Source organism: Lepidochelys olivacea, assembly GCF_965140295.1.
Source record: "Lepidochelys olivacea isolate rLepOli2 genome assembly, chromosome: 4".
NCBI lineage: Eukaryota > Metazoa > Chordata > Testudines > Cheloniidae > Lepidochelys > Lepidochelys olivacea.
In genome coordinates, this window is record NC_140414.1 from 64284648 (window position 1) to 64311499 (window position 26852).

Here is a 26852-nt window from a genome sequence, read left to right on the forward strand (position 1 = left end):
CAGGGATCAGATGGGCAAAACACTACAGTCTACAGTTTGGAGGAAAGGGGGAGGGAAAGAGTATGGGCTCTATCCCATCATTTTATGGGGGGCTTTAAAAATCCACTTGCGAGGTGTCAGAGAGAACCTGCCATCAATTTTTTTCTACAACAAAATTTAAGTTTTCAGTTTGTAAATAATTACATCGCCAGCTCTAAATGGAATCCTGTAAGTTGCAGTAAAACACCAAAACCATGTCAATTTCATGCCGCTACTCAGGAAAGCTATGATCAGAGGCAAGCACTGGAGATATTCTCAAGAAAAGATTATCCTAAATATTGGAGGCTGAAGGAGAGAAACAGTGCAATCCCATCCTCCAGGCAGCCTGCATTCATCACCATAGATCTGAGCATTTTCACAGCAGCCAAAAGACTCTGGAGGAGGGTGAAAAGACAAAAGTCTCCTTCACATGGACAGATGCTAAATGGAGTGGAGTTTCACATACGTTTGACAGAGCTAGCTCGGGGATGATACAAACGATGGAGCCCCCATATAGGGGCCACTGCCAGCACACTGGTAGAAAACCTACCCACTCTCTTAGCCCAGGAGTTGGGTGGCAAGAGAGATGAGCTCCTCACTAGGGAACTACTCCTAGCCTTTGTTAGTAGAGCTCTCCCATGATCACCTTTTGTCCCTATTTCCAGTACTTCTAGTAGATTTAGTCTTCCAGCTAAACCTTTTCCAACCTTTTCAAACCTTGCCAAGAGATATTTGTGTGTGTTTATTCTGTACATAAATTATGTAAAATCCATATAACTCATTATCTAAAATACAACCACTGAAAAAGGTCTCACATGACAGTGGGAAATGCACAGATTGACCCAAACTAAGCAGCTTACACATGTGACATTCCAAGCAGTAAGCAAGCTTATAAAAATATCTGTTTTGCAAGTTAAAGCTTAGCCTCAGATTTAAGCACCACACTGAAGAGCCATGATTTAAGCATCTGTTTCTCTTATAACCTCAATGTCTGCTTCCCCAAACTCCATGATCACTGAATTTGTCCACAAAGAGTAGCAGAAGTCAGGAGAGAGTCACATGATAAACAAGGCAAGTAATAGGTTAATAGGTTGTTAGACTAACCAAGAGAGAAAAACCTCATCAGGTTTTTGTTTTGTTTTGTTTTGAAACTCTGAAAACAAGTGTTGCTTTTAGTTTTCCATCAGTCCTCTTTTCTTGAGACACTAGTAACATTTTCTTGTCTACAAAAAACAGTCTCAGGACATACTGCAATTGGACTGTGTTAATTAACTGTCTTTGTGGATCTACTGAAAAAGCCAGCCCAGGCCTTGAACTTTATCAGGATAAACCCCTGGCACCCACTAATCACCATATTGGATCTTCACATAAGATAAGAGGAAGATTTTTGGCATGGGAATGAACACACACACCTTGTTGTTTGCAAAAGCCTGCAACCTGGCAGCCTTTCAGCAAGATTTCACTCACATAGCTGTTACTGTATACTCTCCAGCTATGGCTGGGAAGTTGATAATCCTTAAGATATGAGGAGAGTTTTGATTTCTGACACAGCATTCCTGAGATAAATGCAGGATCAGAGAGATGCTTTGAAATTCCCAGAGATACTCCACTGGTAAACTGCTACATGGGAACAACTTTTAACAAGGTGTCTCAAAAAAAAAAAAAGTAGTTAACTTACCAAGCTGTGTGTTTGCCACCAGACAATACATTAAATGCAAACCAGACTCAGTAAGTTGCATAGAGCATCCTGAAATCTGCCCTTCCAAAGTTTCTCACTGTACTGTTAGTATTTTGGTGATCCCTCAGAACTAAAAGCTATTCCTTCTAACTCTGCTGCAGCTTCCTGTAAAAAGGTCATAACCTATTCCACCCACCCCAACCAGAAAAGCCCAGTAGATGTGGATATCATTTCAGAGCCAAAACTTACTTTTTAAAATAGTTTTGCATTAAATACAGTTATCCTCAAGTGTTCGTGAAACTGCTGATTTTCTCCTTTCTACATTTTTAATGTAGAAATTACATACCCAGCTACTTTATCAAGTATTATTTACTATGTTAAAAATTGATTTTAAAACTCTTGATTTATGAGCTAGTTATCTTTGTGTCACATTACAAATAAACAGATTTACTCTAGATGTGAGATTGTGCATGTCACTACTAGATTGACATGGGTAAAGCTTTCACTTATACATTATGCACTTTTGTCTACCTGACACCATGAAAGTAAGGAAATGAAAAGTTACACAACCTAGCAGTGCACTGATGCTGACCCAAGGGCTTATGTGTTGCTGCTGATGGATAAAATATGTATATCGGCGGCTACATTTCAACCCTCCACTGGCTCCTGACCTCTTCCTCACACCAGCACCCCCCTCAATTAAGCATAAAAAAAGCATAGGAAACCAATACCCCAGAAACGTCATTGTGAAGCAGTCAGCATCACTACGCACACGACACATCTGACACAAATCTACAAAAGCAAGGAAAGAAAAAGTTTTGGCACCTAATTGTACACACCTTCTGCTCCTCCATTCAACAGCACACAACTTGCCGCCATCACAACCTTGACTCAGCCACCTTTTCTTTCTTCTGCACACACCCTATTACTGGAATATTCCCTCTCTCTCACTCCACCAACACTAACACTTGTAGGTTTTAGTGCAGTAGTCAGTTGTGTGTGGTCAAAGTCATTTGATGAGGGGGTCTACGAAAACAACAGTTAAAGAAAGCTCATCTCCTTGAGGAGAGAGTGACAGTTAAGGTTACAGAGTGTGGTAGTTGTGGAAATGTAAAGGTGTGTGCTTGTGAGTGGAGGGGTAGAGAGTATTTCTTGTTAGGTAGCTTCTCTCTCCATTGTCTTGCTTTTTTGGGTTTGTCTCCAATATGTATCCATGTAGCAACCCTAACTACTTCACAGAAAAGTTTGTGTATTGATTTTCTTTTTTTTAAATACTTGATTGGATGTCAGACTTGTACAAGATAGAGGGCACAGACCTACAGGGGATAGAAGTACAGCGGCTGATGTAAAATATTTTATTTATCAGCAGCTGTGCACATACCCTTCTCTATTGGATAAAATCTAACAAGAACATAGCTCCTAACTGAGAAAATTGTGCGTGTCTGGTCCATCCCCAATATATCAGTCAATCAAGCTTGCATGTGGCCCAGCACCTTTCCAGATAATCAATCAGGTTTGTGAGCACAGTACAAATATTCAGTTACAATGTTGGCAACAGTTAAAAATGACCGTAAATCCATCACTCACACACACCGTGGCACCAGCCCGCTACCAATTTTTGTGCCAACGGACCATTTTTTTCAAGAGATATCAGTCAACAATGAAAAATAAGACTGCCCAGTAAAAAAATTCAGCTAGAGCCCAAGTTTAAACAACTCCTGTTAAAATTCAGACAGAAAAAAAAATCCAGATAATTCAAGGGCATAAAGACTAATACTGTGTGAAATTTCACATGAGTTGGCCACTTGCTTTTAAAAAAAACAGAAACATATCCCCTATTTTTAGAGCATCTTAAAGTGCAATTATGAGTGTTGAGCAGCTATCATTTTCATTAAAAATACTCTCTAGCTGTTATGGTTGTGAGTAAAACCTTCAAAATATGAACAATGTACCCACTTCAGAGACATCTGCTAAGTTTACACAGAGCCTCAAACAATAGGTGCTAATTCAAATGACAATGATTATTTGTATGTCTGCTTTATCATCTGTTTCACTGCCCAAAGCATGTCGGAAAGAAGAGGAAATATATAACAAAGACCTACAGCAAATGTTTTCCAAAGTAAATGTGAAGAGCCACAGAAGATGTAAATTGAGGTAGACCTTTAATACCACATGGCAGGGCAAAACTGGTTTTGTTTTCCTGAAGAGAAGTTTGAGAAACAATGTTTTAATTGGTTATTCCCTTGCTTTTATCAGTTTGTGTGAGTTTTTAACCAAGGTATTTTGGTTTGGTTCTGTTTTGTTTTTGTGGAAATAAATAACTCGTTCGGTCTGCTCACTGAGCTGTATGTTAATGTATTGGCATATAAGCAATTTGACATTAACTGAACTTACGGTCAAACAGATTTTTTTGTTTAGTTTTATTTCTTAGAGCTAATTATTAAATATTCAGATTACAGTATCATCCAAGAGCTCCAGTTATGATCAGGTGCTCATTCTGCTAGGCAACATACAAAAATAAGGCCCAGGCTTTGAAAAGCTTTCAAATTAAGGAAGAGACAGATTAAATTGTTATCACTTTCTTCCAGTCATGAAACTAGTGGGCAGAACTACCTCACCCTGAGCACGACTCCAGTGACCCAGAAATTGCACTTATTTGTTCATTGACTGCTAGGAGGAGTTCCAAGCGGCAATTTTTACCCTTAACGGATCTGGGTTATCCCTATCTAAGACACTATTTCTCTCCTATGCTGTACTGCCACAACTGAGATAAGTAGAGGTAGGCAGCCCCTGGAAACCAACAGAGCTTATTCCTCATTCCCTTACATGTAATTCACTCTCCCTTCCCTGATCTAAAATAGCGCAAACCAATTTTCCTTCTGGGCATATTGTAAAACCCATTTGCTAGAGTAGAAAAAATGAATGTAGTCATGGCAAGATAATTTCCTTTGAGCTTTGTTTCAGTTAAATGTGAAAAACTTGGGCTAAAACTGTCATCAAAGAAAACCCTCTCTCCTTAACACACTCTTATCCTATATTAGATATCTCCACTTTCTTGATGCAGGGTATGTTCAACTGATTTGTCCAACTTATAATTTGGATAAGTAGACCAGAATCTGCAAGAACGGTCATGTGCAGGGAAAAAGCCAAAGTTAAAGAAAGAATGGTTCAGCATAACCATAAGGAATTTAGCAGAAGAAATTTTCCATCCAGACAACATAACAGAAAAATTTAATGAAAACAAAAGGGTGAAGCATTAGAGTTTTACAATGTATCACAGGATAACTATTCATTTGGTACTGCTTTCAGAGAAGGAAAGACTTCATCAAGACCCAGCAGATGTATTACTGGAACAGAACAGCACTTCAACTAGTGCAGCATGATGATCCTGGAGACCATGAGGGGGGTTGCCTGGCAACTGCTGAGGGGAAAAAGGGAGCAAAATCCTGGACACATTAAGACTCACTGGAAACTAGGGCAGAAAAAGGAACAACTTGCTCCCCTCCTCCTGTTCTTATGTTGCTCTTACTAACACCTTCACCCAAATCTCAGCAATTCTTTGGCCCTCCTGTCGTCTTGCTACTAAAATCCACAGCTTCCAGAGGCTGCTAAGTCAGGTCTATAGCCTTTTGAAACAGCACTGCACTAAGTTAATTGGCACATCTGAGATCCAGCACCAATCAGTCCTCCATTTCACACCAGCACTTCTCACTCTCCATTATAACCACAGCTCCTGATGCCAAGCCAAGAATCACCATCCCTAATACCATCTATTTCTCCAATAACAGCCCCTCTGGCAACCAAATACCATGCAGGATTCTTGCTGTGACCTAAATGCCCTAATTCTTTGCAGCCATAGAGGACTGGTGTCTCACAGGATTTCTGTTTTTTTAAGCCATTTTACGAGTCACCAACCAAACAAGGCTGAACAGTAAGGTATGGAGAACAATAATCTTGAAGAGAAAAGCAAGGGACTGCTGTACTTTCACTTCAAGTGAGCGAAAGTGTGAATGAAGGGTAAGGGTGTTACTCTGAGAGTGGGATTTGCTCCACAGAATAAAAGACAGGCAGGCCAGCAATCATTAGGTGAGTAAGCATTGTATTCCCATCATTAATGAACACATTTTCTTTTAGTACAGAGCAGTGTTTCTCAACTTTGATACCAGGGACCGGCTTGCTGTCTTCCTAAACTGTGTCAGAGATATCAGTTACCAGTGCTGGTCCATGGACCGGTCATTGAGAAACACTGGTATAGAGTATAGACAGAACTTTCCAGCGTTGTTCTGTTGGTGGTCCATGCCCTTTCTGCAGACTCTGCAAGATGTTACATCAGTAACAGCAACAGCAGGGTTGAAACTGCAAGTGGGCAGGCAGCAATCAGGCGAGAGTAAAAAGAGAAAGGGGAGAAGGAATAGGCCTAAACCAATTTTTTGGCAACACTTTAACCCTTTCCAATAGGGGAGTGAAAACCCCCTTTAAAAATACTCAATTTAAAATAACCTATCAGGACATTCTATTTAAAGTGTGAAAATTATATCTGAAAAGTTTTCAAAAATTTGACTTGACAGCATCTATAATGAAAATATCAAATTTATCATCCTTGCTGGTTTATACAAATCAGCACTTCTTAAATTATTGCAGGGATACCCCACTCAGAGAATTTATTATTGCTATGTCAGTGAAGAACATGCACGAGAGGCTTCCAATGTTTTGGAGTGTTTTAGGAATTCTATAATCTGACAAACGTAAAATAAATTAAGCAGCCCCAGTTTTCACTAATAGCTGATTCTTTCAAGTTCAGATGATTCAATATTTAATTTTAATTCCAAGTGATATTTGTTTTATACCTTTAGCCAACAAATCTAGCAAGTATTCCATCTTATTTTCATTTTTAATATCTACCAACACAATTTATATTCATACGGCCTAACTGTATCTGGTTTTACAATGGAGAATCCAAACAATCTCAGCCAGTGCTATTAGTGAAAAACACTAAATCCTTGTTAATAGCAGTTGTAACTCATGGGCCTGAAGACAACTTTCACGTGTCTGACACTTTTTGAAGTAATTTAATATGCTGTCAGTTATATTGTTCAACTTCCTTCACTCTGTGTTTGCACAGAGTTTCCAAAGACGAGAACTACACCAACAATTTGTAGATCACACTCCAACAGCTTCATGCTGAATACCTCATTTTGCTGCAGTTTTAACACATGTCTCAGGTGATGGCAATATCACAGCCAGTGTCACACAAATAAAATAATAAGATATTTATCAGTTAATTAGGCCCAGATTTTTACAAAGTATTTAGGCTCACTTTTGAAAATGAGACTTAGGCTATGTCCACACTTAAAATGCTACAATGACTGTAACACTTCAGCTTAGATACTCACTACAGTGATGGGAGGGGTTCTCCCATCGCTGTAATTAATCCACCTCCTCAAGGGGCAGTAGGTAGGTCAGTGGAAGAATTTTGCCATTGACCAAGCCCTGTCTACACCAGGGGGCAGGACAGCCTAGCTATGTGGCTCAGGCTGTGGATTTTTCACACCCCTGAGAGATGCAGCTATGCCGATATAGGTTTTCAGTGTAGACCAGCTCTTAGACTACTTAGACATTCCAATGCTGAGTGGAGCACCTAAACACCTTTAAAAATCTGGGCCCTCATTATATTACTACAAAGTGAGATTATGCAGGTTGTTCACCAGATACATAACCAGGAAAGTGTCAAACTGTTATGCAGCAAAATTTTTCTGTACCTTACATTATAATTTAAGCAAAGAATACAAAATATAAAGAAAATACATTACCTGTCAAAGGAACGGAATTGCACATGCTGCTCAGGAGCAGTATCACCAAGAGTTCCAAGGAAGGTTGGCGGCAGAAGGGTAGGATCCACTGTGGCACCATCTGCTGGGGTGCTAACCAAGCTTCTGAGGATGTCCTTTACGTTGACATTTTTTGAAGATGGTACAGAAAATGCAGTCTTCTCAGTCAACTCATTTCCTGCCTCACTCCTGTTTTCCTGAGATTTATTGACTTCTAAAGAAAGTGTGCATAATACTTCACTGATAGCGTCTGGACCTGAACTGGCACTCTGTGGTCCTGCTTCAGCAACAGCATCTGAATTGTTTGCTTGACCTGAAGTTGATTCCTCTCCAATGCCCGAGTCTCTTCTTCGTACAGGTGCTGAACTTTCAGAATCTTCTGTTGATACTGGAGTTGAAGCACCAGTAGTAGCAGATGGGTTTTCTACATCTTGTTACCCCCAAATAAAGAAGGGGAAATTATTTCAAGTTCATTGTTAACAGAACAACATCATACATATTACTTCTAAGATCTATCAATAGGTGATAAAGACATTGCTAAAATATTTTATATATACTTAAAGAATGTTGTATTTATCTTCAGGTTTGTTTCTAGTTTGTTCATAGGATTATACTGAAAATTCATTTCACAGGGAAAAAATCACTTTTACAAGTCTCTGACAAGTCCTCAAAAACTGTCTACGAGAATAAAATTTAAGACAATGAAAAGAAGTTGGAGTCAGACTCAACAGTAAAAGGTGAAAAAAAAAAAAACTAATTGCTTTTTTGGAAGAAAAGAAAGAAAGAACGCACTACTACAATTTAAACAAAGTAAATGCAGCCTTGACTCTGTAAACACTTATACACATGATTAACTTAAAGTCCTATTAAAGTTAATGATCACTATTACTTATGTGCTTCAATGAGACTAATCATGCACTAAACAGGACCTCACACAATGGGTCCTGGTTCTTGACTATGGCTCCTAGGCCCTACAGAGGTAACAACGACAACAAATAGACAACATCAGCAATTTGCAAGCTAGGTTTTTCTCAGTGCTGTCTGATAAAACAAATTAAATGGCACTTTCAAAAGTTTGTAGATTCAAAGTGTTTATAATACATATATTTATGTACATCCTTAAGTAGAATTCTATGAAGTCCTATGAGGCACTGTAAGTCATAATAAGTGACATGTGATGTGTAACCAAACCCACTTGTGTCACTAACCTGTAGATATTGCCTCACTACTTCCATTCTCTGTTCCCTTGAATGACTGGCTACGATGAGGTTGCCTCCATTCATTCTGGGGTTCCAGTATGTCTCTGTATTTTGACACCATAAGGACCGAGATAAAATATACTACAGCCAAGGCCAAGAACTGAGCTTGTTTACTATCCTCCTGTGAAGAACAACATTTATTTTTCCATTACAATTTAAACAGTGGGATATTCTCTTCATATGGTAGCCCAGAAATAGAAATGAGTAAACAAATGTTATACTGAAACATCATGGGCAAAATTGACTTACAAGAATTTATACCTACAAACCACTGTTGCAGAATCAATCCATTAATACAATCATGCTTATATTGAGGATATAAACCATCTCAAAGAATCTATTGCTCTAGTTTAGGTTTCCTAAATTTTGACAAAGTTGCATCTTACTTGATATTTTATTATTTAAACTTATGTGTAGCACTGGACGAACAATGTCACTATTCACCCAGTCTATAAAATTGGGGGAAATACAATTGTGACCAAATTCCTTTTTATTTTTCCTACGAATGTTTAAGCCTCAGCTTCACTAGACTTAATGTTGCATAAATGATCAAGATGATCAGACCAAATTACTATACCAAATATATATTATACACGCACACACAGCACTTTTTCACATACTTACAAACCTATTAATATTTGCTATGTTGTAGCCATGTTGATCCCAGGATATGAGACATACAAGGTGAGTGAGGTAATCTTTTACTGGACCGACTTGCTGGTGGAAGAGACAAGCTTTCGAGCAACACAGAGCTCTTCTGCAGTTCCAGATGTTCCACCAACAGAAGTTGGTCCAGGAAAAGATACTACCTTACCCTCCTTGTCTCAAAGATATTAATACCACTTACTGTAAAGTGAAGCCAAGTGTCTATTTAGTAAAGGAGGAAAATATTTATGAATTATTTTCAAGTTTTGAAAAGTAATACAGTAGGCCAAATATCCCAGATTAATTCCACAACTGGAGCTGCAGCAGAAGTGAATATGGCTTTCTAATTTAAAGCTCTATTACCATAACAGAAATACAAATTCTATTGTGCCCAATTTTAAAAAGAAACGAGACTGGGGTTTTTTTAGTTTCAGTAATACTTTACAAGAAATGCATGTGTGTTAACGTATTTGCCTGTATTTGTGTACAACGTGCACAAACGCTCCCTTCTGAGTGCATATTTGTAGAAATTATTAAATACAGGCGTGTGTGTGTGTATTATATATATATATATGCACTCACACCTACACACTAATGAAAATGAACGCAACATTTATGAGGAAAGCAGAATTCCAGAGATTCAGGCTCCTAAAGATTTTAACAAGTTCATGCCCCACAGGGGCAGAGATTGTACCGCACATACATGTGAACATGCCCCTTCATCTGACCTCAAACCCTTGTTCTGTAACTCTCCCAGACAGGCCACAGAGTTTCATGAGTCATTTATGAACCCATTAGATAACAGAATATGTAGCAGCAGCCTAGCACGTAGCTGCAGCGCAGTATTCAGAAAAATACAAAGAAAGACTTAGCAACAAAACAACTATTAGGTTTTTCATAACTCACTATATCTCTGAACACTACTGCTCGAAGCCGGTTAATATCCATATCCTGCAGAAGTCTGTCAAGGTCTCGTATTGGAGAAATTCCACCAGTCACAATGTCAACTGGACTCTATTCAAGAGAAACCAATTCTGTAACTTGTTTATAAAAGTACCACCCCCGGAAACACTAACCGTAGGATATGTAGTGCTACAATACCAGTTTCATAGTTTTTATTTTAAAGAAACAAAATAAATGTAACAACAACATACAACTAAGGAAATGTAACCTAGATGGAGCTCCTATAAGATGGATGAAAACTGGTTGGAAAACCATTCCCAGAGAGTAGTTATCAGTGGTTCACAGTCACGCTTCAAGGGCATAACAAGTAGGGCTCTGCAGGGATCAGTTCTGGGTCTGTTCAATATCTTCATCAATGATTTAGGTAATGGTGTAGACAGTATACTTATAAAGTTTGTGGACAATACCAAGCTGGGAGGGGTTGCAAGTGCTTTGGAGGATACGATTAAAATTCAAAATGATCTGGACAAACTGGAGAAATGGTCTGAAGTAAACAGGATGAAATTCAATAAGAACAAATGCAAAGTACTCCTTTTAGGAAGGAACAATCAGTTGTACACATACAAAATGGGAAATGACTGCCTAGGAAGGAGTACTGCGGAAAGGAATCTGGGGATCATAGTGGACCACAAGCTAAATATGAGTCAACAGTATAACACTGTTGCAAAAAAAGAGAACATCATTCTGGGATATATAAGCAGGAGTGTTGTAAGCAAGACACAAGAAGTAATTCTTCTGCTCTACTCTGAGCTGATTAGGCCTCAACTCGAGTATTGTGTCCAGTTTTGGGCACCACATTTAGGAAAGATGTGGACAAATTGGAGAAAGTCCAGAGAAGAGCAACCAAAATGATTAAAGATCTAGAAAATATGACCTATGAGGGAAGATTGAAAAAACTGGGTTTGTTTAGTCTGGAAAAGAGAAGACAGAGTGGACATGATAACAGTTTTTAAATACATAGAAGATTGTTACAAGGAGGAGAGAGAAGAATTGTTCTTATTAACCTCTGAGGATAGGACAAGAAGCAGTGGGCTTAAATTGCAGCAAGGGAGATTTAGGTTGAACATTAGGAAAAATTTCCTAACAGTCCGGATGGTTAAGCACTGGAATAAATACCTAGGGAGGTTGTGGAATCTCCATCATTGGAGATTTTTAAGAGCAGGTTAGAAAAACACCTCTCAGGAATGGCCTAGATAATACTTAGTCCTTCCATGAATGCAGGGGTCTGGACTAGATGACCTCTTGAGGTCCCTTCCAGTCCTATAAACATGACTCTCCTGGAGACTATTCATCAACACACTTCAAACTGATGGTACATAGGGCACAGTGACCAATATAGATTTCATATTAAAAGAAATATGGATAGGGGAACCTGGGAAAGTAAGACAGATTCAGACTTTTTTCAACATTGGAAGATTCCAATGTTTACATATTTAAACAATTACTTTAAGATTTAATATTCACATTTATTTTCTGCTGCATGTTAATGGAACAAAAAACATAGGAACTTAGCCATTGGTACACATTAATTGCAGTATTAATGTTTGCCTTACTTAATGGTGTCATATACTTGCCTTTGCTGCAGACTTCCCTGTTCCTATAAGGCTCTGCATTGTTTTCTGACTCCTTACAGTTTCTCCAATAGGTTTCATTTGTGCATGCTGCTGGCACTCCAAACAATTTCTTACTGCCACTGCACACACTTAAAGGAAAGGATATGTTATGTGTTATAATGGGAAGTAATTTTTTCTCATTGGTGCATCACTGCAAGGAATACAACATGCTTGCGTTTATATTAAAAATTAAAAGATTAAATAAACAAATAAGAGAAAAAGATTTACTTTTTAAGTTGCCCAAAAACAATGCTCAAGAGATACTTAAATCAGAGTAATAATCAGAGTAATTAAATAGTTATTAGAATTCATATTTCACATATAAATACTTATACATCCAAAAGGATTTGTTAGCATTGCTGAGTCCTCACATTCTGATTTTCTCTTTGAAACATTTTCATTTGTACAACTGGATACACAAATGAGCTAAATTTTTTTTGTATACTGACACTGAAGAAAAATAAAAATGATACATTAGTGTGACATACAAAAAGGACATATACTAATATTTACTACTTTGTTGCTCAATTGCTCTCAGACTAAGCCTATTCCTCCTCTAGTTTTTTTTAAAACTCATTTTTTTGTTTTATCTTCTCACTATTTTCAAATAAGGAAGTACACAGATCTAATAATTTACTTTTCTGTTTGCCCTGTTGCACTTGTCCCATGATTTAATTGTTTGGAAAAGGAGAAGCTGACGGTCATGAACCACAGCATGGACACTCAGGCCTAGTAGTCAGAGAAGTGGCCGTCATCATGCTTAGCAGTTGGAGCAGGGCAGGAGTCAGGAACCAGGAACCTGCAGTAAAGCCAAGGGTCACAGCCGGAGTCAGGAAAAGGAGGAAGGCTGGAGCAGGACAGGAACAAGGCAGGCAAGAAGGCAGGCACAGGAGTGATCGTTGCTGAGGGCATGAACCTTGAGCAGCCACTGACCCAGTACTGCTGCTGGGCTTAAGATCAGGTCTGGTGATGCCTCTCAGACAATCAGGGCACTTGGCTGATCAGGATATTCAGTTGTAGGCAGTGGTGAGCTGGAGCCGGTTCGCACCGGTTCACTAGAACCGGTTGTTAAATTTAGAAGCCCTTTCAGAACCGGTTGTTCCGCGAGGGACACGGCAGCTCCCCACCCCACCCCCAACTCACCTCCGCTCCACCTCCGTCTCCTCCCCTGAACGCGCCGCACCTCCCCGCTCTGCTTCTCTGCCCCCCCAAGGCTTCCCGCAAATCAGCTGTTCGCGCGGGAAGCCGGGATGGGCTGAGAAGCAAGCGGCAGCTTCCTGCTCAGGCCCAGGGAGGCGGAGGTGAGCTGCGGGGGGGAGGAGGGCCGCCCGCTGCGCAGCAGGTAACCGGGGGCGGGGGGGGGGAAGAGGGGAACCACTCCCTGCCCCAGCCCACCTCCGCCATCCTCGGCCTGAGCTGGAAGCCGCGGCCTGCTTCTCAGCCCTCCTCGGCTTCCCGCCGAACAGCTGATTCGCAGGAAGCTGGTGCGGGGACGCGGAGAAGCAGAGCGGGGCGGTGCATTCAGGGGAGGAGGCGGAGACAGAGCAGAGGTGAGCTGGGGCCAGGTGCGGGCGGGGAGCTGCTGGTCGGTGCTCTGCACCCACCAATTTCCCCCAATTTTTGCCCTAAGGCGCCACTTTTGATGTGATCAGTGGGGGGAGCGGCCGCTCGCCCTGCTCCCTGCTAGCTATGCTCCCCCACCCCTAGGAGCCAGAGAGACCTGCCAGATGCTTCCTGGGAGCTGCCCCAGGAAAGCACCACCGGGACTCCCCACCTCGCCCCTCGCCTCTGGCTCTTAGGGGTGGGGTGGCCACCCACTACGGTGGCCCACGAGACCCTCCTGCCCGGTTCCGGGGCCAGACAGGGGAGGGGGATGGATGGGGCAGGAGTCCCGGGGCAGCGGGGGTGGGCAACCACCCCTTTGTGGGGTGAGGAGGGAACCCGTTGTTAAGATTTTGGCAGCTCATCACTGGCTGTAGGTCATCTAGCTGGTCCCAGGCTCAGTGGCAGGCCCTGATTCCTGACACTCTGACTTTAGATTTAGAGCTACATTTCAGTCATACAAAGGATACCTTATAATTCCAGAAACCCCTTCTAATATACAATTGGCATTGATGTATTTTTTTCTGAAGCAATTTTGTCAACTGGACCCAGATATTCCTTGTTTGCTGCCATTTCTAGACCATTTGCCCCTTTCCCGGATATCTTCTGAGTGATTCCACCACAGACTCTTTCTGCTCAATTCAACTCTATACAAATACTGTATAATTTGAGCCCTGAATATCTGTGGATATTCGCTTTATATCCAGGGACCATGATTGTGGATCACAGAACGGATGCAGATGCAAATTTCGTATCTGCACAGGGCTCTATGTATAATACTGGATGCACTGGGGCTAGTATGCAATGATGCATTTGAATTACACTCATTTTAAATTTGCATTTCTAGTTGTTATCTCCGTCTACACCATCTCCCGAATTATTTTTACAAAAATTTAAACCCTCCTTAAAGCTTCCTTCCCCTCAGACACTTATCTAAAGATGAATTTTCATCATATATGCTAAAGATGACATTTTCCTGAAACCTGGTATTTTTAAACCCAATTATTTGGGATGTATTTTCAACCCACAGACGTCTTTATAGACAAAATGAAAATATGCACCGAATATGGATTTCAGCTCACTGTGCCTACCAATACTTAACCACATTCATAGCCATTTTAATACTTAAATACAGAATAAAAAAGGCTTGTATGTATTATTTGAGTAGGAAAGAGAAGTCTATTATGGGGCAAACTGCAAGTAAATAAACACAACATATGAAAAAAGTCACTGAAAGGTTAGACAACTTCAGATTTAGTAGCCAAAAAGTCAGACACTTGGTTAAGTGAAGTATGATAAACATCTAAAACTATTCTCCTTAAATATACAAAAACAAAGTTAAATGGTAGTTAACATTATTTTGAAGAAATCCATTTTCCTTCATTAAGCACTTTTAATTGCTTACCCAGTCGAAGGCATTGTCTCAGAATTCCTCCAGATGACATATTTTTCTCAGACTCAATTTCAGTGAAGCCAAGAGAGCTTGCAAAAATTAACACATCCACAAGGCTGATTAATCTCTGAAGAAATGTTACCGAAGCTTCTATTGAAAGTCCTTGAGTTGGCTCTATATTCTCTAATTCATGCTATGGGAGGGAAAAGTTGAAAACATGTATTCCTATAGAAAAGATCATTCTTATAACTAAAAATTCCATGAAGAAAACAGGTCTGTAAAAAGTCCATTATTGCTCATTGGCAAAATAATTAGTCATACTTCAAGCTGAAGAATTTAACTGGAAGAATGCAGACAGAATAACCACATCATATTCCAGGCTGCACTGGGGCCCCAAGCCCTCTAGATGGCTCTTCCCCCTCTTCAGGCAATGACAGCAGGAGCCTAAATTCCTTCTAAGGGAACAGCCCATATAAATCCATGCACTCCCAGGAGGACAGATATTCCTATTAATGTACTATATGAAGAAAGGCCCACCCACTCCCACAAGTAATCACTTTTGCAATAAAAAATGAATTTCTTACTGTAGCAGATGTAGCAGCAGAAAGCAATGGCAATATACCACCACAAGCCATGATCATGTTGTCCATAACTTGAGAGATGAGGTGAATTGTGTTGTGTACAAAGATGACATTGTCACTGCTGTTCACAAAGTCCATCACAGTCTTTGTAGAATGGCTGCCCCAAAAAATAAGATGCCGAGAGGGTGGGGGTAAAGCATCCAGAATAGAAGTCTATTTTATTGTGTTTTTACCAAGTTTATTAAGTTCCTTCAAATGCAAATAAACTGACATCAACCAGAGAGAGCTGTGATGCAGCCAAAAACATCATGTAAGCATCCTCACAAGGCTCAATCAACAGTACTTAAATCTTGACCTCAAACTACCCTTCCTTTACACTCCTAATCCTCTTCACAGCATACCCTAGTAACTGGGTCCAAGTGTGTTGTGAATAGTCCTGTGGATAATTATTCATTATAGACTAGTCTGTGATCATCTGGTACAGCAAAAAGCACTGTATAAATCAATAAAATAAAGTTTCTCTGGGGATATTAACTAGATTTGAACTCAAGACTTTGGAAGAACAGAGTTAATATTAACCAAGTCCTCCACATTACAATTTTAAAGCAAAGAAATTAATACAATACCACAAAAACCTAATTACGGTTAAAACACAGAAAACAGATTTTCAACGCAATCCTAAATTATCCACAGTATCTTGAGTAAACCTGGTGCTGTACTAAATACATACTTTAGTCATGTCTTAAAACTTCAGTTCTAAAGGCAAACAAAAGTTTCATCTCCATCTCAAGGTAAATTTTATGCACCTGTAAATTGTTGTGTTTTTTTTTAAATAGTTCATCTGTATCTTCTTATCGGGCTAGCATAGCTACGTGGTAGTCAGAATCAAATTTTACCCTCACTATCTCACACTGATAAAAAATAGCACTATAAACACACCAAAATACCAGTGGCACTACTAGCCCCAATTTTTCCTTCATTGCTACAACTGGTTGATATTTTGCAGATTTTGGTTACAATATTTTTTTTTAAATACATGTAGAACAACATAATTTCTTCAGCTCCATAGAAACATATTGAAGTACAGAGCAGCACCTGTTTGCTTATGTCAAAGCACTGACATTTAATTTTAGGGGAAGTTTCTTTAAAGAAATGATATATTCCTGGCCTACACATTGTGAATGCTCTTTAGAAGATGCACATTGTGAGATGCCTATTCAGAGAGTGGGACCATGGTTCCATTGAAGTCAATAGCAAAATCCCCATTGACTTGAACAGGGCCAACATTTAATCCAAAATGTATATGTAACCCTTCAACCAATACACACATCTTCAAACATTCCTGAAGACTGGTAATCAATAATTCTGAGAAGACCCTGATATAGACCCCCAAATAACTAATTCATACTTTAATAATAGGTTTGAAAATCCAAATATAAACAATTTAACCAGTGATATTAGATTTCAGTAACACCTTAGATTTCTGTTACAGTGCAATGCTAGCAAATATGATTTCCTACAAAGCACAGATTTACCTTCTCCACATCTGTATATCCGTTTCTATTGAAAAAAGTAAATCTGTGAGCAAACGTTGATGCATCTGGGACCACTTAAATTCAGGAATACGAAACATAGTTGATCTGGAATCTCTTCTCTGCCCATCAGATGCAGTAGCCAAGTCCTGTCCTGATGAATCTTCCTGCCTTGATATCTGTTTGCATAAAATATAGGCAGGTTCCAAAATAACAAAAATTCAATTTCATCAGTGTTTACTGAAAAAAGTTTCACTTTGGATTTAGTAAGTCAGTAAGCTTAGACATTATATAAACTCACAAATGCACATAAATTTAAAAATTAAACTAATACAATTGCAGGGCCACTACTGATGGATTATACCAAAGCTACAAACTACAATACAACTGCACCACCATCTCTGCCAGTCTAGACAAAAATAAGCAGCAACTAGACCTTACCACATGGGGAGCACATGTTGCTGCTGACAGTGATCTCCCTCCTTTGAGGAAGAATGTTGTAGGATGAAGGGCATCGACTGGCAGGTGTCTCTGCAGGAGGGAAGTACTCAGCTACATCAATGTTTAACCATGATCTGTATCACTGAACTGGAAGCAGAAGTCTGAAGGAGCATTGCAGTAAGGGCAAAAACATAAGCCCAATTCGGAGTTAAAATTTACTAAACACTTCCTTATGTTGATACTTTTAGTGATAATGAATGAGTTCTCAACTGATGTCCATTAGTAGCAGTTAGCTAAAAAAATGGCTTCTACAACTTTCATTAGAGTCTGAAAAGAATTCACACAAGCTCTTTTCTGACTGATGGATTGTAACTACAAGAGACCTCTGAGGATTAAGAGAGATAGAAGGGCTTAAGGAGATGGAGGAAATAAGAGGGAAGTTCAGTGAAAAAATAGAGGGAATTCAAGGTGAAAGCTCAGAATCCACAATGCTACTTTTTATTCTTCGATTTAGAGACTACACATGACACAAATTGGTTAAAGTTTTAGCTATTTGACTCCTGGGGGTCAGCAAAGTGCTTCTTCAGGAGCCTACAAAAATCCTATGAACTGTACAAAATTTCACTAATTTCTCAAACTGTATTGTTGGAAAAGAGTTATGTTTTTCTTATAAATATCAAACTAATCAGTCTGACACTTTTTTTTTTTTTAGGTACAATTTTAATTTGGCATAAGGAAGGTATATAAAAGTTACCTCAGGTAGGGGTCTAAGAGGCTGAGTTGCTTCCAGGCTTGCGCTGGGTTTTAGTTCCAGTCTCTGGGTGTCTGATGCAACACTGGAAACATCAAGCTTGGCAATTTTTTTCTCTGAGGTCACAGAAGCTTCTGAAGTATGTGTGTTTGCATCTCCTCCAATTGCTTTGGTTTCACTGCCATCAGGTTTTAATTCCTCTAACTTCTCATTCACTTCTGAATTTAGTTGACTTGTCTCCTCTTGGACTTCAGAGGTCACTGTTTCTGACAAGGAAGCCAATTCTTCTCTTGTCTTGTTCAAGATTTCAGCACTTTTGGATTCTAAAGGTATTGTCTCAGGTTCCTTCTCAACAGTTTCTTCGTTCATTGCTGCTGTTATTTGGCTTTCATTTTCAGGTGAGCTATTCTCTTCACTGGGTTTTAGTACCAACTCTTCTGAAGGTAAAGGCAGATTGCTTTCCTCTTTTAAATCAACAAAGTCATCATCTTCCACCTCTGGTGTAAATTCCTCCAGAATTTCTGGGCTTTCAGGTGTCTCCCCTTCTAAAACAGTTTGTACAGTTAGAGAAGCCCCATCAGTAGCTGCTGTTTCTTCCACAAGTTCTTTAGCTTTACTCAGAGAATCTGCAGTTGCTTCAGCAATTCCAGAAGTGATTTCTGAATCCCCCGGTTTTACTGCTTCTGTCTGTGGAGGAAATTCTAAGCAAGGTGCTCTCTTTAAGTCAGGTGATCTCTGACCATTTTCTCCCTCAGATTTCTTCCCTTCATTAGATGGTGAATGACTTTGTAGCTCACATTCAGATGAGGCTTTTATCTCATTTTTTTGAGCACTGTGCTCCACGGTATCAGCCCCAACATATGCAGAAACAGCAGCTTCTTTCACCTCCACATGCTGTTGCCTCCTTGCGATTTCAGCTTCTCTGCTAACTCCTGAGATAGTTCTAACAGGGGTGGAAGGAACTGTTCCACTTCCTTCACCTCCTTTCCTTTGGTAATCGCGGTACATTTGGGAAAGGCTCTCTTTATGCATTTCAAACGTTACCTAAAAAACAAAGGATTATCAAGAACATTAGAACTCAAAATTAGAAGACTGATTCTTCTACAAAGTAGATTCAGAGTCAACTGAACAATAGTAAAACAATAGTAGTATCCAAACTGCAAAGCTGAAATTCAACCTTAATTGTGGTACCACTACCACTCCACCATAATGTACAAGTTAAAAAAGAAGCTCTTGAAGGACTCTTGAATAATTATTTAAAAATTTTGATTTCTAGTACATGTTGTTTAACATCCTCCTTAGTTACTAATGGACTAGAAAACGTACTTCATCGTCCTTATAGGATACGATTACATCATCTTACTTCTTTGCAAATACAGACCAGAAATATTTACTGAACACTTTTTTTTTCTCCAGCATTAACAATTTTACAATCTCCATCTAGTAATGGACCTATACCGTTGTTCGAATTTCTTTTGTTCCTAATATACTTAAACTCTTTCTTATTGTCTCTCTCTTATGGATTTTTTACCTCATGTCTTTAGCCTCCCCATCAATTTTCAACACATTAATATCAAATTTCCATTACCAATTCCTATTTTAAGAGTTTAATTCTGCTGTAAAACTTCATTTCAGATTAAAACTTGTATGCAGTGCCCCCCCAGGAAAAATCCACAACTTTTAAAAAAATAAAGAAAATAATCCTAAAATGAAAGAACATCTAAAAAATTCATGACAGTAATTTAAGATGTTCTTTCATACCTCAGACTCCAAAATGGTACACAGATATTGTGGGAGGTTGTGTCTTGAGTAAATAATTTGTAATACAAAATCTGCTCCTTAAGTTTAAAGAAAGACTTTTTAGACGAAAGTGAGTGAGGGTGGGGGACAGTGAGCGACGGAGGGAGGGGGACTGAAGTAAGTGGAGGGGTGGGGCCTTCAAAGGGGGCGGGGCAGGGCCTTGTGGAAGGGGGCAGAGCAAGAGTGTTTGGATTTGTGCGATTAGACAGTTGGCAACCCTATTAATTCATGTGTTCTATATTGAAGTCAAGTGTTAACTTGTATGTGTTTGATGCACATCAGTTACAAAATGAGTAAGAATAAGCTTAAATACATTTCTTCACCTATCTAAGATTGTTGAGAAATAGGGACAATACAAACTGAGCTGTTTGACTTACAGAAGCACTGCACAGCAGCTGCAGGTTATTCGTTACCTCATTAAGGGTATTTTAAATATATGCTCTATAGTAAAAACAATGCAGTACAGTTTTGCAGTTGTGGTTTTCTTATCCAAAACTGCAAAGAAATGATGGTTTTGGAAGCCAATATAAAGTGATTTGCTAAAGTATTTTGGAAATTAAACTAATGAAATTTCTTTCCAGATTTCTATTGTGTGCTGCAAAAAGTGGGGGAAGAAAGGTCAATACAGACAATTCCCATCTTTAAATGCTGGCCATGTAATCCTATGGGAAAATAAATCCAGACATAATATGGTGACATACACAGACCCAAGACACAGAAAAATGCAAGGCGAGTGATACTGTTAAAGCAAGCTAGAAAGCATACACATACAGTAACAGGGAGGGTAAAGGAGGCTTTTTAAAAATAAATGGATACAATTTAAGCAGCCTTGTTTCTATCACAAAAATCTCAAATCAAGATTACATTTTTAAAATACATTTGCAAATTAAAGTAGGAAAACCACAAATTTAAGCAAGCTCACTACAATGTTGGACTTTACAAAGCAGCATTTCTAATTAAGGGTTTTCTTTGTATATAAAAAAATATAAAATGCTGCTTTGCAAAGACCAACATTGCAGCAAGCCTACCTAAATTTGTGTTTTTGCTCATTTAATTTGCAAATTAGCTTAATTAACATGGACTCTACATTTGAACAATCCTGTTAAATGTGGAAGGCAAGAACAACTTTTTTCTAAACAAATATTCCAGGACACTGAATTTATGAAACGCTTCTCACAAAGCAGATTGTGAGTGTTGTAAAACATAACATTTAAAAGCTAGGGTTAGCATTAATGAAGGCAACAATTAACAAAATGTACACTCAAATAGAAGCCACCAGATTATTTTTTAAATATGAATAGCACAGAGCTAACAACTTTAAGATATAAATACTAGCTCATGTAAACTTGTAACAATATGAAAGCTAAATGCCAGCTGAAAAACTTAAATTCACCTATCTTCAGTCATTTTTTTATTTTCCTTAAAGCATCTGCACTGTAAAGCTGATCATTCACAATTAATTATCAGAAATTGTTCTAAATTAGCGAGCTAAAAGGCCAGTCATTAATCTTCACAATCATTTGATGGTTAATCCATAGTCATTTGGAAAGCACATCTACGCACTACTAGTTAAGACACTTGTGAGCTAATAACTACAACATTCTCCTCTGCCATTAATTTTAACTTAATTTGACATTCAACATTTACTAATTGCCAGACAAGAAGAGTAGCATGCAGCATACAAAAAGGTTAAGAAGACTAACATTTGTATTAAAACTAACATGTAAACGAGGCACTTTAGGTGTGTGTTAAGATTTAGTCTAGGTTCCCCGCCCCCACACACACAATATATACATTTTTGTGGAGTGGAGGGAGGTGGCATGGGTAACTGCTTGACCGGTCAACCAGCCAGTAACAGTACTGTTGTCTGTAGCAAGGCTTATTGTAAACTAGCTCCTATGCTGCTAACCCCATCAACGAACTGTTCATAATTCCAATATATGTTACTATTTTTACTCTGAAAGCTTTATTGACCCGTTTTTCCTCCCTCCTAGGAGCAATGTTAACAGCTGAGGCCTGGAAACTCTCCACTCCATGCAAGGAACAACTTTGACTGGAGGCACCAATACATGCCAATACCAATCTCACTTCATGAATCAGTCAGAGAAAAGGGACAGAGGTATTATATACATTAATACCTCCACACAATCTTCCTCAAAAGAACACATTTTGCCATATCCCCAGCAAGCTTCTCACAGAGGGGAAAAAACTATATTCTAAACTAATTTTCTCTTATGTTTACAATCAAAATGCAAATGAATTATAGGACAAAGTTATTCTGAATGGCAAATATCAGTCACAATTGACTAATAGAAGTCTTCATTTAAATGGAAGTTAAATTTGTATGTTGGCTATTCTCGTGATTTGGGGAATGTATCTACGTACAACTTACAAATTCTGTTTTGGATTTGGAACTCTATGTTTAAACCCTTATGATGATCTTCACTGTTCTTTTGTCTCATACTGCTTGTGCTACGCAGATGGAGTGGTGCCTGAGAGCCTGTCTCTGAACAGGATGGTCATTAAAAATTATCACCACGAGAACACATCTTGCCAAAACAGAACAAAATGTCTACATCCTTGGTGAAACCAGTTTCTCCTCCAGCTTTTCTCCAGCTTTTCTCCAAACAGCTAGGTTTTAAATGAGTGTAAAGGAGGAAACAAACAGAAGTGACAAAGCAGGGTTTTAAAAACAAAGAGGAAGAGGCTTGGTCTACACTGAGAAATTACATTGGCATTATGATGTTGGTCAGGGGTACAAAAAACACCTCACATACCTAACCAACATATAGACAAGGCTGACAAAACTCCAAGTGAAGACACAGCTATGTCAATGTAGCTAATGTCATTTGGGGAGGTGGTGAAAAACTGCTCTCAGTTATAGGCTGCATCTACAGTGGAGGCCTTTACCAACATAGCTATATCAGTATAGTCTCCAAAGAGAAGCTTCCTGAGAAGCTGAAGGGAAATAGAGGGCCTTAAAAGGGTCAGTTTTCCAGAGTGAGTAGAAACCTTTCTGACTGCTGGACCAGCCAGAGCAGAAAGGCACTGACTGCCTGGGCAGAGAGAGAGATGCTATGATTCTGGAGTATCAGACGGGTAGCCGTGTTAGTCTGTATCCACAAAAACAACGAGGAGTCCGGTGGCACCTTAAAGACTAACAGATTTATTTGGGCATAAGCTTTCATCGGTAAAAACCCCCACTTCTTCAGATGCATGGAGTGAAAATTACAGATGCAGGCATAAATATACTGACACATGAAGAGACTGGAGTTACCTTACAAGTGGAGAACCAATCCTGACAGGAGAAAAAGCCCTGAGCTGGAGAAATACAGGTCAGCAGAGGGGCCCTCCCTGCCCTTTTCAGTCTAACTTTCTACATCCAAAAATCTTTTCCTGCGACTTTGACCATGACATCCCTTTTCCCCAAATGCAGTGGTCAGAGTATATCCAATAAGGCACAGAGTTCCCCACCCACCATGGATGCTACTTGTCAAAGGGCTCTCCCGAGTGGTTTGTACTCCTGCTTCCCACTCCCTCCTGCTGAGGTTAGAGCTCCCATCACACTTAGAAGTCGGTAGTAAGCAGGCCCCTCTATCCACACCCAGGAATAGCAGGGGACTCACCTGGGAAAGAGGGGGAAGGCGCCAGAAGCCATACTTTTTGAACATACATTACTTTCAGGGAGGCCCCATATTTTAATCCCAATGTAATTTGTATTCCACACAAATCTGGCAACCCCTTAATTTTTTTGGTTGAAAATTATTTACATCAGAAGAATCATGAAACTGAAGTTTTAAAAAGAGATTTAAACTCAATTAATTAATCCCACATTTTAAGTTTAATGCATGAATAATTAGTCTTCCCTCCTCATGTTTGGCCTTTGTCACACATTGTGGCCCATTTGTGGGCCCTGGCAGATTGAGAGGTATGCCAGGGGGGCTGGGTAGATAGCAGCGGTTCTCGCTCATGAAGCAGTCTGCAGAATTGAAGAGCTGAAGAACCATTTATCTAACAGATATTAATAGTATGAAAATATCAGATAATTCTTATACACCTTTCTAAGGAAAGTTGAAGTATCTTACGTTTATGGAATCTTTACAGACTCATTCCCCTACTCCAATATTCAGCCTAAACATTCTGCTTTTTAATTTCATACCATTTTTCCTACTTAGCCTCACATCACTTAGCCTTAGCATTACCCTAAAAAAATCCTCATCCTCCATTTTACACAATTCCAATGTTTGTAAACAGCTATCATGAATCACTGAGTCCTTGCTGAGGAGTTAAGCAGCATTTTACATCAAGATATTGTACAAGCTAACTATTCCTCAGCACGTCTCTGTCAGGTAGCTAAATATTATTCTCATTTTAGAGATGGGAAAACATTAAGCAACTCGTATTTTAAGCAATTAGCCAAAGACCTCAGAGTAACTCGGGGGAATACTGGAATTCGAATTTAGGAGATCCTGACATCCAGCCCCCTGCTCATTCCACTAGACGATGCTTCCTCCCTTACATATTAAGCTTTTTTAATCTTCCTATATAAATCTATTACTCCAATGACCTAATCATTTTTTCTGATCTGTCTCTCCAGTTTTTCTATACCTGCCATGCCAGCTACATAATTCAGCTTAATTCTAGGCACATCGAATTCACTATGTGGTACAATCAGTTTTTTCTCTTCTTGAAGGGGATTATCCCTTTTTTAGGGCACAAAAAGAGGAAATATAAAAATGATGTATTCAGCATCTTATCTATGCCCATTAAAATATCAGTTTATTATTTGAGTAGAGAATAATCACTTAGAAATTAAAAAAAAACAAAACAGTATTTTAAAACTCATGTTTATTTTTATTAGGATTATCAAATCCCCTTTTATTCAGATTAGTAAACAATATTCTGAAACATTTCCACATACAGATTAAAACTGATACAACTTCAGTCTGCAAATGGAAGTATTTTTGAACACTTATTGATTCATAACATTAATGCAAAATTCATTAATTTTATTAAAATATTCCAAGATGTTTCCTTATCCAAATGATTTTACCTTTAATTTGGTTACTTAGTAACATGACAACTTTTTTTAATTAAAAGATATTTCAAAGGACCTGAAATATTTAAATGTTCACACTTTTCAATGTTTTAAAACATTCAAGTAGATGGTGAATTATATTGTATAAACCATTATTTTCTTTAAATCTTGGGGAAATTGAAAGGTCAAGAAGGCAACTTGTCCACCATTCTTTACTTGTTTCCTATTATTAACCATGAAGCCATTGGTCCTTTTTGCAAAGTAACAGATCTAGACAGATTTAAGTTTAGGATATAGTTAACATATCTATTATTCTAGAAAAAATACTTTAACAAAATTGGGTTTTGATCTAAATTTTTCCTGAATATTTTCATCAAACTGTAAGACTCAGTTTAAACCATAATTTTTGGTAAATCATGTTCAGCTTTGAAGAAATAGCACAAAGATATAATATGAAAATCAAGGCAGTGCATGAGCAAGACATAGAAATTCAGCTTTAAAAAGGTTACCCACACCTTTTAAATTCTGGAAGCAAAGAAACCAATGTAGTGCAATTATGCTAGAAAAACCATTGCTGCTTATAAAGCATAGTGCAGCTGTTGGAAGAGAGGTTTACAGTGACAAACAGCTTCCCTGCTACAAAGGTGGCAGGAAATCTATCAAACTGGACAATAAAATTGCAATTGAGTTTCTTTGGCTTTTTATAGCAGCTGCATGTATCTTGATGTGTAGCTCTGCAAAACCTATCCAATTCTGCAACACTAGTCCGTTATACACTAGTTCTTTATCAAAGAATGGTGTTATAATTTGGGGCGGGGGGGGGTGCAAAGAGCTGTAAAAGGGAAAAATAAGCATTCCCTACAGTTAGAGATTAAATGAAAACAACTGGTTATTTCCTCAACAATATTAAGAAAAAAATATTTCGGTCTCTATGATTGCTGGTTCCATAGTACTTTGAAAGCATGCTAGAAATCAAACAACTCAGTGATGCACTTAGCATCTAGCAATATACCAACTGAATTATTTCTACACAGTATTATAAAGTCATACAATGTAAAGAGTCTTGGTAATTTACGACTTTTTAAAATCAGTATATACTAGAGTATTCAAAATGTAAGTTAATTAGGAAAAAAACAATTGTAAGAATTCATAACCAATTGAATATTAATATCAATACTTAAGGCACACACCCCATACACACACATCATCATCTCTATCCTTATATCACTAGTTGCTGTGTAAAATGTAACCATTACCTTTACCAAAAATTAATTTAATCTGAAAATACACCGAATAAGGTTTTAACAGTCCTATTTATTTTTAAAAAATCTTAATTCTTTCAGCATGAGACTATGAAGACAACTTTTTAGGCCCAGTATTCAACAGACTGAACTATTCCAGATCTTGTTTAACTACTTCAAACCCAGAACACATTCTGCAACCCACCCCACTTATTCACCTGCTCATCTCTCTTCTCCCCCACCACTGACCTCCCCTGCAATGCAAAAACAAAACCCCGGGGGAACAGATGTTGGGCTTTGGAAAAGTGAAGCTAGAAATCTATTCCACAGCTGAGGACCCCTCAATAGGAATTTTCTGGCTGCAAGCCTGCTTCATGTTGGAACCTGGGCAACAGGAGGGTAGGATGGAGGCTCAAGCACCTCAGATCCCATTTGGTATGGTATCCCACGGGACCAGTCCTAGTCAACA

General features: G+C 38.7%; 1 protein-coding gene across 1 annotated transcript in view; it reads right to left on the reverse strand.

The window, feature by feature from the left end:
• Window positions 1-26852, reverse strand: part of LRBA (LPS responsive beige-like anchor protein) — a 560210-nt gene that overhangs the window by 422711 nt on the left and 110647 nt on the right. The window contains exons 23-30 of the mRNA XM_084626698.1: window positions 18308-19348; window positions 17116-17291; window positions 15584-15737; window positions 15012-15192; window positions 11966-12093; window positions 10335-10442; window positions 8733-8904; window positions 7507-7954 (exon numbers count right to left, since the gene is read on the reverse strand). Coding sequence (XP_084482824.1) covers window positions 7507-7954; window positions 8733-8904; window positions 10335-10442; window positions 11966-12093; window positions 15012-15192; window positions 15584-15737; window positions 17116-17291; window positions 18308-19348 — 2408 coding nt within the window. The remainder of the gene's footprint in view (window positions 1-7506; window positions 7955-8732; window positions 8905-10334; window positions 10443-11965; window positions 12094-15011; window positions 15193-15583; window positions 15738-17115; window positions 17292-18307; window positions 19349-26852) is intronic.